Source organism: Xenopus tropicalis, chromosome 4, assembly GCF_000004195.4.
Source record: "Xenopus tropicalis strain Nigerian chromosome 4, UCB_Xtro_10.0, whole genome shotgun sequence".
Classification (NCBI taxonomy): Eukaryota; Metazoa; Chordata; class Amphibia; order Anura; family Pipidae; genus Xenopus; species Xenopus tropicalis.
In genome coordinates this window covers 28,138,115-28,152,461 of record NC_030680.2, presented here as the reverse complement: position 1 = coordinate 28,152,461, position 14,347 = coordinate 28,138,115, and the positions used below count along the sequence as shown (strand labels likewise).

The following is a 14,347-nucleotide window of genomic DNA, read 5'->3' as shown; positions in this document are numbered from 1 at the left end:
TTTTATCTGTAGCCCCTCGTTTATTAAGTAATCGCCCTGGCCCATCTTGTAATGGAATATTAACCTAAATATAACACAGTGTAGCAAGTATAGCAAGCTCCATAATGTTAATCTAAAAGTATACATTTGCATAAGAAAAAGTAACAAAACCATAGTCTATAAGGCAATTTTACTATTTTTCTATATCTATGTGTGAGTGACTACAAACAGTAACTTCTCCCCAGTTTGCTTCGCCACACCAGACTAACTATGTTTATAGTATGTACAAAGTTTGCTACAGATATAGTCACCCTTAGCAAGCAATCATCAGAAAGCATATACTGTATTACCTGTCCCATTTGTTTCTATGCAACTGTGTCAGCTTTGTCCCTTTTATGACATATGTGCCTATGTGGCAAAATGTACCTAAAGTTCTTCATAAGTTCACTCAACCTCTCAGCAGCCAGACTTCTTTTCCTATAATCCACTTCTCCAGTCATGTGAGTAAGGTAGTGACAGACTGTTCAGCACTCACATAGGCTGCCACTTTTGTTTCCATCATCCTTTCTCAGACACAGCCTCTTTTAATGTCCACATTTCGCACACAATCTCTTTTGCCATCATTTTCTCCAGCACCCATTATTCTTTTCAATTGCACACAGCCTGTTTTTCAATATGTTCTCATATATAATTTATCTTCCCCCCATTGATTTGCACACAACATCTTTTTTTCATTACACATATCATTCAATTTCAAAATTGTGAATTTTATGCCTGTTAAAGAAGTCTCTCTATTAGAAACTCAAGATTTTTTTCTTCCCATAGAGATGTGAGTACGATACCTGCAGCTGTAGTCATAGTGAAGCCTGTATGTGCGCAACACTGTCCTCATATGCCAGGGCCTGTGCTGCAAAAGGAATCATCTTGTGGGACTGGAGGAAAGGAATCTGTGGTAAGACATTTTTTTCTCTTACATTATATTTACAGATGAAGTAATAAAGCAGGGTACTGTGATTCAGCTTCACTTCAATGAGCAATAATTCAGGCACAAATGAACCAGTATAATCTGCTTCTTCTGTTTTCTTAGCATATGCATATCGATTTGCATATAATATAAATTAGTAAGCTGCTTAAAAATAGTCATTTTCAGTAGCTCCCCCTTCCAGTTCTAAATGAATGCCAAAAAAAATGTGAAACTGAATTGTCTCTCTGTATGAAAAAGGAGTCATTTGTGACTGCAAGTGCAGTTGCACTCCCACCCTTCCCCCACAGGTAAACCCCATTCATTAAAGATACTTGCATCAAAATTCACTCTTGCACTTCTGTATAGTCGCGCTTGGCCCTGAACAGTTCTTCATTCCTTCTATTCTGAACTGAGCACTGCTGCGCTTATTGTTGCATGGGAACCCTGCAGTTAGCACCTCCTGACCAGCTTTTAGCTTCGGGATTTCCTCTGCACCTAGCAGCAATAGGCATCTCACTTTCACCTGAAGAATCAGGCTCTGAAGTCACTCACATGATGAACGCTAGAAATAATTTGCAACAAAATAGATGTGCAGTTGCGTTAATTTTTGCAAATCAGACACAGATGCATTATTCATTGAGTGCTGCCCCATTGCATCACCTGGGATTCTGGGAAAAAGAGATACATTGTGAGGAAAAATGTCAGTTGCACTAGAAATTGCACTTTGATCACTGCAATTTTGGATTCAAATGACCCAAATAGAATTTGACAGCCGACAAAAAGGAAGAAGCTTTAGCTAGCATAGCTTGATATCTACAGAGGCTATAAGAAAATCCCATTATGTAAAATACAGTTTATGACCCCCTTCAGCTAACCCCACCCCAATGATATAATGTCCTGCACCATAGTCACCTACCACTGGAAGAGGAAAAGGAGCTTGTGAACATGCTTAGGCTAGGTTATAACTGTGGACTGTGTAAATAAGTACAGTACATTGCTAGAATAGTTAGAAAAATATTATTAGGAATTGCAAAATAAATGTTATTTCATATTGTAATATTTATTTTAAAAATCCTTTAAACAAATCAATAAGGAAAATTAAAAATTATATTGCTTAATCTGAGTATCATTTTTCTAAAAGGTTCAAAAACATTTTCCCACAATACAAGTCATTGCTAGAATTTTGTAGGTGCATACTGTATATTATGGCAGTAATAAGTAGTATACTGTATGTAACAGTCTACTACTACAGTAACCCATACAGTTATTATATAAATATAAGTTTGTGATCTTTTACCTTTTAGTATTAAGATACGGTATTTGCTATTTTTCTAAACATGCTCCAATATCCTTTTTAGATAAAGAAATTCCCAGCTGCCCAGCCTCACAGATATACTTGTATAACATCACTACTTGCCAGCCTTCTTGCCGCTCCCTGGCACTTGGAGAAAAAGAATGTGACAGTAAATTTACCCCAATTGATGGCTGTGGCTGCCCAGATGGAATGTATATCAATGAAAAAGATGGTTGTGTTCCCATATCACAGTGTTCTTGCTACCACCAAGGAATGTATCTGAGGCCAAATGAGGTTTTCTACAAATTAGATGAACGATGGTACGTATAGAAATAGGGGATCATGTACAAGTAGCTGGATAGGGTGCATTTGGCAGCACTTTTTCATGAGGAGGAAGCCTCATGATGTTTTTGTCTTAAGTGCCAAAATACTGTTTTTTTTTATCCTCACCAGTTCCTGCCATGAAGGAAAACTCAGCTGTGAATCTTTTATCAATGAAAGTAAGTAAAACATCATACAGTTTTTCTTTTCTCTAGGTGATTCCATTTTTTTGCCCAATAGATTTAATATACGATTTGTAACCCCTTTTTGGCTGTAAACAGAAATGTCCAGCTAGATGTTTTAGAGAATGGGGTACATTGAACTCTTTCTTAGGATGAGCCTTCACTATGTGGAAGAGAATAGGAGAATGATGTTTTTGAACTACACGTCTCCACTCCAATAATAATAATGGCAGCAGGGAAATACTCATAACTTCTAAGGTAGTGCAGCACAATGTCAGGTACAGAGCCAAGCATTGTAGCACCACTGAGGAGATCAGTGTGGGGAAGTAGAGAGAAGTCCCTAGGATTTTCACCTCAAATGGCCCAGATCCAAACAGCAGACCTGGATCAGATATTGGATATGGATCAGTCTGATTCCCTGTCAGTATTGTGGTCTCTTTGCTGAGGAAGCAGAGCCTCTCCCAGTTGGAGCACACAAGCTGCTCTTTCTAGCTAACCTTAACTGTCTCATGCTACTAGAATGTGCTCTTACAAAACATCCTGCACACTGACTAATCTTCATTCATGGGGTCCATGCTCCCTGACTTCTCTAGAGATGGTGGTTTTCTCTAGGCCTTGATACCTCTGGGCCATGTTGGCCCCAGGCTCCCTGGAACACAATTACCTGAATCAAGAGAGGAAGGCCAAAGAGGAATTTTCCACCCCCTGTTTACCATGATAAAGTGTGCAGGAAGTGGTCATCAGATTCAAGGCCCAATAACGTACAAGTATGTAAATAGGGAGATGATAACATAGATATCTGCCTGTTAATGGTAGAACTTACTAGTGTAGGGGTTAAAGCCATAGGGGCTGTTAACTCTATGGGTCCCTACAGATACTTGGTTGTTGTTTATGATAGAGCCAACAAGAACCTCAGTTAAAAGCACTGTACCCATATTTGCTTAATGTTATACCATAGACCATGTTTAGCTAAATAACAAGAATTAGCTTGCTTTGCAATTCATTATACTGTTAAAATAACATCATTATAATACTGCACAGATTAACTGATATTTTTAATCTTTTATAAAGTTTTTTTATATAATGTAGGAAACCTAATATAACACAATGTCTTTTTTTTTACAGCGTGTGCCAAAGGGAAAGTCTTCCTTGACTGCAAAATGCAAAAGAGATCTTATGTTTCATGGCATAGAAGCTGCCGGACGCTACATATTGGACCTGTATGTTAATATTATTTGTTTTTTAATTGCATTATTTGCAAGAGCTAAAATATGAGCAAATGGCATTTAATATATACACAAATGTATACTAAGTCAATGTAGTTTATATTTACCTGGCAGATGTTCCTATACATATTTACTTCTGGGTACTGGGTACCCATAAATATTGGGTGCCTGTACAAGCAGAGAAGAATACTCCCAAAGTAGTTCACACAGACACATACACACACACACATAAATATATATATATATATATATATATATATATATATATATATATATATATATATATATATATATATATATATATATATACAGTACATGCCTACTGCACTCATCAAGATTAAAAATATGTATTACAGAAAATCCTTTGTGATCCTCCCCCAAAGAAAATTAACAACAAACTGATAAGTGCTCACGAATATATGTAAAACGTAAGATGGAGTGCTTCCACCAGTATAAAATTCCCATAAAGGTCAGGTGCCTCCTGGTGTAAGGGCCTCAAAAATCAATAAAATCAATAAGCACCGTCCCCCACAAAAAATAGCATGAAAAAGGGAGCTCAGTAACCATAGCAACCACCCTGCAGACGACAAAAACTCTAAAATGTAATAAGAACAAGAATAGTTATAAGTTGTTAACATGCAGATCAAAGATTTAATTTGCAGACACTGGAATAACTATAATATAATAATAATATAATAAAAGAATATGGTTACCCTGTATCCTGTGACTAAGCAGCGCATCTGCCATCAGGGACAAAACTTTTGCAGAGCAAAGCGGTTAGTTGGACTGCTTTAAGATTTTATAGGTTCCATCACCTGGACTAATATCTGGTTTTTCTATACATTACTAGTAAAACCAAGGCCAGACAGTTTTAGTGCAACTATTGTTAAGCACCCTCTAATGACCCTCTGTTGATAGTGCAGCAGCCAGTTGAGACTGTATCTGGTGGCTTATTAACCAGTTGGGTTATTGCCCAAATGACATTACATGTTGCCCCCAAATGGCGGTTGGACTGGTTGGCCACTGGACACAGGGTAGGCATATTCTGAAAGTACACTTATTAATTTATGCTAAATCTTCCCCAATATCAGTGCTCTGAGAACAGAAGCAGTTAATTGTAGTTCTGCTATAGTTCCATCTGTAAATATCCATAGGAATAGTGTTAAAACATACATAAATCAGCATTTAAATCACATTCTTGCTTTATGCAGCTTTCAATTGTTAATCTTATTTTTCCTTCTTTGGATAGGTGGGTACAGGTTGCATCTCCGGATGTGTGTGCCCAGAGGGGCTGCTTGATGATGGGAATGGCGGTTGTGTTCAAGAGAGATCCTGCCCTTGCTCTTATAATAATAACGTGTATCCTCATGGATTTAGGCTTATTGAGGAATGCAAATCCTGGTGAGATTATTTTCACATTTATGTTTACAGGATTAGACATATATGGGCTATAATAATGAAAATGGTCATATCCATTTTCCCATTAAATTAAATGGTGGTCTGTCTGTAAAATGTGTGTGTTAAAAAAAAAGTAATTACACATTATAATGACTAGAGAATTAGTTTGTAATATAATGCTCTTTCTGCAGCACATGTGAGAGTGGGCTTTGGTCATGCATACAAACACCTTGTTATGGAACATGTACCATCTATGGGAGCGGCCATTATATTACATTTGACAAGAAATTCTATGACTTTGATGGAAGTTGTGAATTTGTAGTTGCTCAGGTAAGCAATCGAATGTTTCTAAAATACTATATTTAACCAATACAATGTTTGTAACAATTTTATCATTTAAACATATCTTAAATAAAATGTATAGGTATTATTAAAATCCAGATATAGCATCCCTTATCTGGAAACCAATTATCCAGAAAGCTCCCAATTACGGAAAGTCTGCCTCCCACAGACTCCATTTTAATCAAATAATTCAGATTTTTAAAATTGATTTCCTTTTTCTCTGTAATAATAAAACAGTACCTGTACTTGATCCCAACTAAGATATAATTACCCCTTATTGGGGGCAGAACAGTCCTATTGGGTTTATTTAATGGTTAAATGATTCCCTTTTCTCTGTAATAATAAAACAGTACCTGTACTTGATTCCAACTAAGATATAATTACCCCTTATTGGGGGCAGAACAGCCCTATTGGGTTTATTTAATGGTTAAATGATTCCCTTTTCTCTGTAATAATAAAACAGTACCTTGTACTTGATTCCAACTAAGATATAATTAATCCTTATCGGAGGCAAAATAATCCTATTGGGTTTGTTTAATGGTTTATTAATTTTTTAGTAGACTTAAGGTATGGAGATCCAAATTAAGGAAAGACCCCCTTTTCCAGAATACCCTTGGTCCAGAACATTCTGGATAATGGGTCCTATACCTATAATGGACTTTTTAATTGCATATCAAAAGGGTACAGTGCTGAATGCTTGATTGAAAAAGCTGAAATTGAATGTAAAGTTTAAAGTGGAGGGATGCATGGCACGGGTCAAAGTTGACTCTTCTGCACTGATGCTCTTCTAATAAAGTGCAAAATATAACAGCTACTGTATATAGTCAGCAGAGCCTGTTGTAAGGTTCAAAAGGTTAAAGCATGGTGCATTACTGTAGACTATGGAAATGTTTTTGTTTTTTGTTTTTTTTTCATTTTTACACAATGAAATGCCAGTCACAGCCATACTGTATTTTACATTCCAACTTACTGGGTAGAGGAATTATAGAGTAACAATGTCACTATAACTGTCATAAGTACACTTGACTTCACAATAAATTTCTTGTCTGGCAGAATCTAATTATTTTCTAGTTGAAATGTAAGGAGTGAATTCTTGAAATTTTTAATTAAATATAAAGGGACAAGGTTCCTCTAAAATGTTTATTTGACCCCATAATGCCTTCCATGTTTAGTTAAAATGCAAGTAGAGAAATCTTAAAATCTTTAACAAAAATGTGAACTGTGCAGTTGGTTCACTTTTGCTTCTGTTAGGACTTCATGTAATTTACATGATTAGAAAAGTGGAAAAGGGAAGACTCTGTAATGCTAAATATAACTTCCATGTTCATTAATATATTATGTATTTAATATATATTCTAAATGGCATGTGTTTAAATTATAGGACTATTGCGGTGACAGTGCGTCTAATGGTACATTCAGAATAATCACAGAGAATATCCCATGTGGCACTACTGGAGTAACATGTTCAAAGTCTATAAAGATATATTTAGGGGTAAGTATTTAACTGTTATACTGTTCTGGCTTTATCACATGCAAATTATGTGTACTGCATAAATCCCCATCGTTTGCCAGCACCATTACATTTTCCTATAACCTATATCAGCAGCTTTCATCCAGAGGCCATTTTCCCTCTGACAAATTATCAGTTACATTTAAATCTGCAAACAGCATACACACAAAGACCCCTATTTATCAACATTGCAGGCTCACATAGGCAGAACTTATCTTGATAGAAAGTTCTGCTTGGATTGAGCACTGTAATGGTTAAGCTGAGCTCAGGAGAGAAGGTTAGGAGAAAAAAAATAGGAGCAGAGTTTCTGTGGGAACCAGCAATGCCATCTCTTCATTGGCTGCTAGATTAGATGGTGTGTTCAGTAATCTGAGCTGGGAAGAACTGAGCATAACAAGGAGCCAAAAGCCAAAGTAAATTCCTAGGGGATGGGGCGGACTGGGTTACAGGAGGAGAAGGAAATCTAAGTGATTAAGGGAATGCTGCTGTCTTACTATTAACCTTTGAACAACCAGAGTGCCAGGTATTTAAAGATTTCAAAGAGGATGTTCACTGATTAATTTTTTTGTTTGTGGAGTTTACATGTCCTTTTACCACATAAGGAGGTTTAGTAAGACCATGCAAACATTTTTTTTAGATTATTTCTTGAGTTCTGAAAAGTCCTACATTTAATATAAAACCATTGATTTGTTTAACTATTCAGAATACAGAACTGAAGTTAACTAATAGTCACATGGAGTTTGGAGAATCTGCAACTGAAGTGAAATACAGAGTCCGTGAAGTTGGTCTTTACCTAGCAATTCATACAAGCAGTGATATTTCCCTCATCTGGGACAAGAAAACCTCCTTATTGGTCAGGCTGCCATCTTCTTACAAGGTAATACAAAGTGTATTATTTACTGCTAATAATAATTTATTACAAAAGAGCAACATTCAAGCATATTTTATAGAGCAAAGTTTTCAATAACATTTTAGAACACATATTTTGTGTGGAGTTAGAGAGGAATGCCTGCTGTAACAATACAGAAAACTCACTAACCCTGAAAACCAGAAGCACATTAATTTAGAGGAAAGAGTTTCACTGTTACCATTGCTATTACTTAAATTTCTAGAAAAAACTCTTTGAATATATTTAAATATATGGATTTAACAATCCCTGTTTTGCTTAAAGAGGAGAGCATTTTTAGTAGCTTAATGGATAGATTGTATTAATGTCCTATATATGTTGATTAGTGAGTTAGTGCAAAGGATCTCTCAATTTTCATCTATACAGACTTATTAATCATAACATTTCTGTCATTCCTAACAAAATCTCATACTCATCCCTTATAACTGTTGTAGGTGGCAAAAGTAGGCTGTCCTCCTGTCTGCCCCATTTACTTAAGTTTTTCCTAACATATTAATATAAGGTGTTATTTAGCTGGAGGCCAGTGCTCTTCTTGGGGATCTCCAAAAGATGTTTATGTGTTATGCATATCTAGCCCCTTACATGTAGTTTAACTTGATCTTATAATGTCCTCTTATAGAGCACCTGAGTCACCAGTTTAGACTTTTTATATTCAAAGTGATTCCATTTTTAATAAAATTATTACTTCATAATAATTGATTTGATGATTCTTTTAAATTTTTCTTTTACTTTAATGCCTTAACATGTAATCATTTAGAATAGTACATGACAGGATATGGTTTTGTCAACAAACAAAAATAAAGCAGTTGTAAGTCCTAGTGTATTGCCTAAATGCATTGTTCCAGGGGCTAAAAATCAGACAGGATAATTCTAAACGGTAATCAACAACTCTCACGGTACTGCTGTGAGGCAGTCTGTGGCTTAAATTACACCTGGTGGCTACTACCTTAATCCCTGGGTACCTTCTTATAGGACATTTAGGGCATTTCTTCATAGTCTGTAAAGATGAAAAGTTGATTTTAACTGTTTATTTTTGGACCCTTTGCAATATTCTTGTTAATAAAGTAGATAACAAATAAAAGAAATAATACTTAATTTTGGTAAAGCATATTCTTCAAGAAGCAGATCTTGTTATTAGTAGAAAAAGAATCAAACATCCTTGGGACAACTGATTTACTAATAAATTACCAACTTGAAAAATGAAAAAGCTGGAAAACAAACGAAAAAAACAACAACTTTTTCTTAACCTGCCATTTTTCCATATTTTACACAACTTTCTAACAATTCACAGAGGTATAGAAATATAAAACGTTTTACTTCCCTCACCCAACCTCTCCACTTATGAATTTCCAATAGCACTCTGTTCAATAGTTTCCACTTTAGTCACACACCCAGAGCTGGAGACAGGGAGGCAATGTGGGTAGATGATGCAAGATTCTTTTCCCACCTGCCTCATCAGTTTCCCCTTTGAAGTTAACTTTTGTCCTGTATCAATTTGTATTGTTGTCATATAACAACCTTTTTGTCACTTTAACTGCTTGGTGTTCATATTTACTTTCCTCTGACACCTTTAATAATTCTTGATGTATCTAACACAGTGCTGTCCAACTTCTGTTGTACCGAGGGCCGGAATTTTTCCACCTATGTGGTGGAGGGCCGATAATGGAAGCCAGTTTTGACCACTCCCCTTTTTGAAACCGCACCCACTTGAAACCACACCCATGTTATCACATGACCATACCCATATTAATGGTTGTAGTACAGCAAAAACCTGCCATACTCTGCCTGCCCTACCCTGCCTGTGTGCCATACTCTGCCTGCCCTACCCTGCCTTTGTGTGTGCCATACTCTGCCTTCCCTACCCTGCCTGTGTGTGCCATACTCTGCCTGCCCTACCCTGCCTGCGTGCCATACTTTCACTGTGTGTGCCATTCTTGGCTGGTTTGTGCCATACTTGGCCTGTGTGTGCCATACTCTGCCTTCCCTACCCTGCCTGTGTGTGCCATACTCTGCCTTCCCTACACTGCCTGTGTGTGCCATACTCTGCCTTCCCTACCCTGCCTGCGTGTGCCATACTTTCACTGTGTGTGCCATTCTTGGCTGGTTTGTGTCAAACTTGGCCTGTGTGTGCCATACTCTGCCTTCCCTACCCTGCCTGTGTGTGCCATACTCTGCTTGCCCTATGCTGCCTGTGTGTATGGCACACACAGGCAGCCTACAGTGACACAATGCTGGCACTGCTCCTACAGTCTGCACAATAACTATATATTAAAAAACTTTTTAATTGCAGTACCACCTCAGTATATGTTCTTTTTGTAGTGTGCAGGGATTATTTGTGGGTTTCTACTGCTCCTGAGGTGTGAACAGGGGAACAATGGGGGTGATTACAGCCTGAGCCTGAGGTGTAAACCCTGCAGGGGGTGAACAATGCAGAGATTAAAAGGTGTGAACAACACAGGGGATTACATATTTAAACAATACAGCCTGATTACAGCTTGAATCTGAGGTGAGAACCATGCAGGGGGCCAGTTAATCACAGTACTGATACCATTTAAAGCTTACACAAGAGTAAGCCATCAAAGCAGCCAGACAGGTGGGGGGCCACACAGAGGGGGGTCGCGGGCCGCCAGTTGGACAGCACTGATCTAACATACCAATTCCCCTTTACCCCATAATCTTCTCACACTAGTTCCCTCCACACTTACCCAAACACGCACAATCTGTAAGGTGCAAAAACTGGATATGTCACAATTCTCTTCATCTTTTGACTCTCTTTAAAATTTGGCTAGCTCAGTTGAACACATTTTTTGCTTATTGCTCGTAAGGAGATTGCTTCTGCAAAGTTATGAGGCACAAAACCAAAACAGTTCAAAACATGGCATACACCTCATACTAAAAATGTCCAAAGGTGGTCACATACTCATCAGTCTTGCTGAACAAATCCAATTTTGGACCAGATTTTGGCAGCTTCAAATTAAAGTGCTATTCAATAATTTCAGATGCTGCACTGAATTATTCACTAAAAAAATCTGCATAACTTCCCCTTTCATTAATTCATACTGTACCTTTTCTCACCCTTCACATTGTTAAACACACAGTAACTTATTCCTAGCTCTCCAGCTCCCTGCCTCAGTGCTATTTCCCTCCCTCCTGCAGAGATAGTGTCAAGAGGCATTGTTGTGAATAATATGTAGTCATGTATATCATTAGGTATATCATTGCTATATCATCTTTCTGATTTTAAAGTTTGTTTAGGCTCTAAACATATTCATTTTTTATGGTACTTTAGATGACTAACAAAATGAGCACAAGATGAGCATTGTTAATAATTTGGGTGCAATCTAATTATTACATCCTATTTGTTTATGCATAAGGTTTTTCATGCTGATAATCCTTTTTTTAGGGCAAAGTTTGTGGTCTATGTGGAAATTATGATGACAATTCCAACAATGACTTCCTGACCAGCCAATCGATACAAGCCAGCAATGTAATGCCATTTGGAAACAGCTGGAAGCGTAGTAATGATTGTCCTGATGCAAATAGTATTCCCCAGCCATGCCTCGCAGCACCCCACCGCAGATCTTGGGCTGAAAAGAAGTGTGACATTATTACCAATAATATTTTTGCAAGATGCCATAGCAAGGTACATTCTTTTTCAGTATATTCAAAGTTATTTTGTCATCTTTTTTTCACTTAGCAGAAGTTGTTAAATTAGCACAATATGAAAAATAATTAACAGGTTGTTGATCTTCTAGCTTCACTGTATATTTTCCTTTTAATAATCTATATCAAACCAGCAGAAGTTAATTTACAAATAAATTGTTTTTTAAGAAGGTGTTTCTCTTATTTAGGTGCTTTTGGCCTTCACTGCATATATTATAGTTTGTGGCATACTTTAATTAAGTTACAAACAAGTGGAGAAATAATATTTTTTTTTTTTAATAAACTCAAAAGAGTTTGCAAATAAAGTAAACTTCCATGAAAGAAATAGCTTTTATCATTGCACAGTGCCCCTAAATAATTCTAGGAAAAATTCATGAATTGTCTCAAAACCAGTTACTTCATTTTTGCAATGGAAGAAGTATTTCACTTAAAGAAGGATGCTCACTGGAGAAGCTTTTTGAAAAGACTTGAAAAAGTTGTATTGTACAGTGTTGCTTTAAAGGAACAGTAACAACAAAAAAATGAAAATATATTTGAATATAATGTACTGTTGCCCTGCACTAGTAGCACTAGTGTATGTCCTTTAGAAAGACCACTGACTACTAGAGTTTATACAAATATCCTGCTGTTTAGCTACCGGGGCAGCCATTCAAACTGGAAAATAGGAGAAAAAGCACAGGTTACATAACAGATCTGTAGACTACTATACAGTATGGTACTTTTTAATATAGTACATTTCATATATTTTTTAATAGTAGTGTTTCTAAAGCAAAAACACCACCTTTATCAGTGCAGGGCAACAGTTAAGACTTCATCTCTATAGTTGGTAGAGTTATAGCCTAGCAGCAAATAGGTGGACCAATAATGACATGGAGTGGTTATGTCCCCTTTAAAAAAATCTAATGTACTGAGATGTGTTGTTCTTTTATAGGTGGATCCAAAACCCTACTATGATGCTTGTGTAAATGATGTCTGCTCCTGTGACACTGGTGGGGACTGCGAGTGCTTCTGCACTGCTGTGGCTGCCTACGCTCAACTCTGCGCCAAAGCGGATGTCTGTATTCACTGGAGAACCCCAGAAATTTGCCGTGAGTATATAATAAGACTTTTAATATCAAATATGAGAAAATTTCACAGGTATAGAATCTGTTATCCTGAAACCCTTTATCCAGAAAGCTCTAAATTGCAGGTATGCCATCTCTGTAATAATAAAACAGAACCTTGTACTTGACCCCCAACTAAGATATAATTAGCAAAAAAATCCTATTGGGTTTATTTGATGTTTAAATTATTGTTAGTAGACTTTAAGTATAGAAATGCAAATTACAGGAAGACTCCTTATCAGGAAAACCCCCAGGTCCCGAACATTCTAGATAACAGGTTCCATACCTGTATCACTTTGAAAACTTGTTGCTTTATATAAAATCGAAATATATTGAATGTTTTTCATGTTAGCCATAGGATCTGTTATCATAATTATCTTTTTTAATAGTAGTAGTAGTAGTAATATTGATGGTTTGTTGTAGCATTAATGATTGGGGCATTGAATTGTCCACATAAAGCACTCTTTTTTTTTTTTAAATTACATGTTGGACCTTATTAGAAAATCTATATCTGAATAAAAAAAAGTCCACCAAATTTTTGATGGAAAATTACTAATTAAAAATTAACACATTGTTTTACAATAGCAATATTCTGTGACTACTATAACACTGATGAGAATGAATGTATGTGGCACTACTTTCCCTGTGGTCCAGAGGACAGAAGCAAGCACCACAACACCAAGTACTGCCACTCACCATCTGTCACACACCTGGAAGGTAAGCTCTTGATCAATCTACTGCCTTGCTTTTTTAAATATTGAAAAAACATTATTCTTTTCAAATTCTGTGCTGCTGCTTTGTTGTCATCTTTAAAAGCCTTTTGCGATATAGTAATTTAAATCTAGAAAGAGCACTGGATTTATAAACAATACAGAGTGCATTTAGTAATAGAATGGTTTGTCATAGGTCTGACTACATTCATAAATAAATAGTATTATTGTAATATTTATTTTACCCATTATTCAAAGAGCAAAATACACAATTTTTCATTCTTAGTGAATCTATCTTATGACTTTGATATGACTCCTCTTTACAAGTACATTGGAGGGGGTTATAGATGGATAGGGGATGTTCTTTTTTTCCCATAACAGGGATCACCACACCAGAGGCCATCCCTTTACATTAGAGGAATGCAACTTTCATTTAAAGCAGCATGGGTGGTTTTTCATGGTGAGGGCAGTGAGGTTGGGGAATGCCCTTCCTAATGATTTTGTAATGGCAGATTCTGTTCATGTCTTTAAAAAGGGCTTGGACGATTTCTTGAACAAGCATAATATGCAAGACAATTGTGATACTAAAATCTACAATTAGTTTTGATGTTAATATAAAGAGTTTATGTATGTGAGTTAGTATATGTTACAGTGTGTGCTGGGTTCATATAGAAGGGTTGAACTTGATGGACTTTGGTCTTTTTTTAACTCAACTTAACTATGTATCTACTGTATATGTAACTTGTGG

At 36.5% G+C, this 14,347-nt stretch overlaps 1 protein-coding gene across 1 annotated transcript in view; it reads left to right on the top strand.

The window, feature by feature from the left end:
- The window catches only part of LOC100485405 (mucin-2), an 89,752-nt gene that overhangs the window by 18,803 nt on the left and 56,602 nt on the right, over window positions 1–14,347 (top strand). The window contains exons 15-25 of the mRNA XM_031900771.1: window positions 805–931; window positions 2,302–2,557; window positions 2,691–2,737; window positions 3,866–3,960; window positions 5,216–5,367; window positions 5,556–5,694; window positions 7,088–7,198; window positions 7,920–8,093; window positions 11,527–11,766; window positions 12,718–12,874; window positions 13,475–13,606. Of these exons, the coding sequence (XP_031756631.1) occupies window positions 805–931; window positions 2,302–2,557; window positions 2,691–2,737; window positions 3,866–3,960; window positions 5,216–5,367; window positions 5,556–5,694; window positions 7,088–7,198; window positions 7,920–8,093; window positions 11,527–11,766; window positions 12,718–12,874; window positions 13,475–13,606 (1,630 nt within the window). The remainder of the gene's footprint in view (window positions 1–804; window positions 932–2,301; window positions 2,558–2,690; window positions 2,738–3,865; window positions 3,961–5,215; window positions 5,368–5,555; window positions 5,695–7,087; window positions 7,199–7,919; window positions 8,094–11,526; window positions 11,767–12,717; window positions 12,875–13,474; window positions 13,607–14,347) is intronic.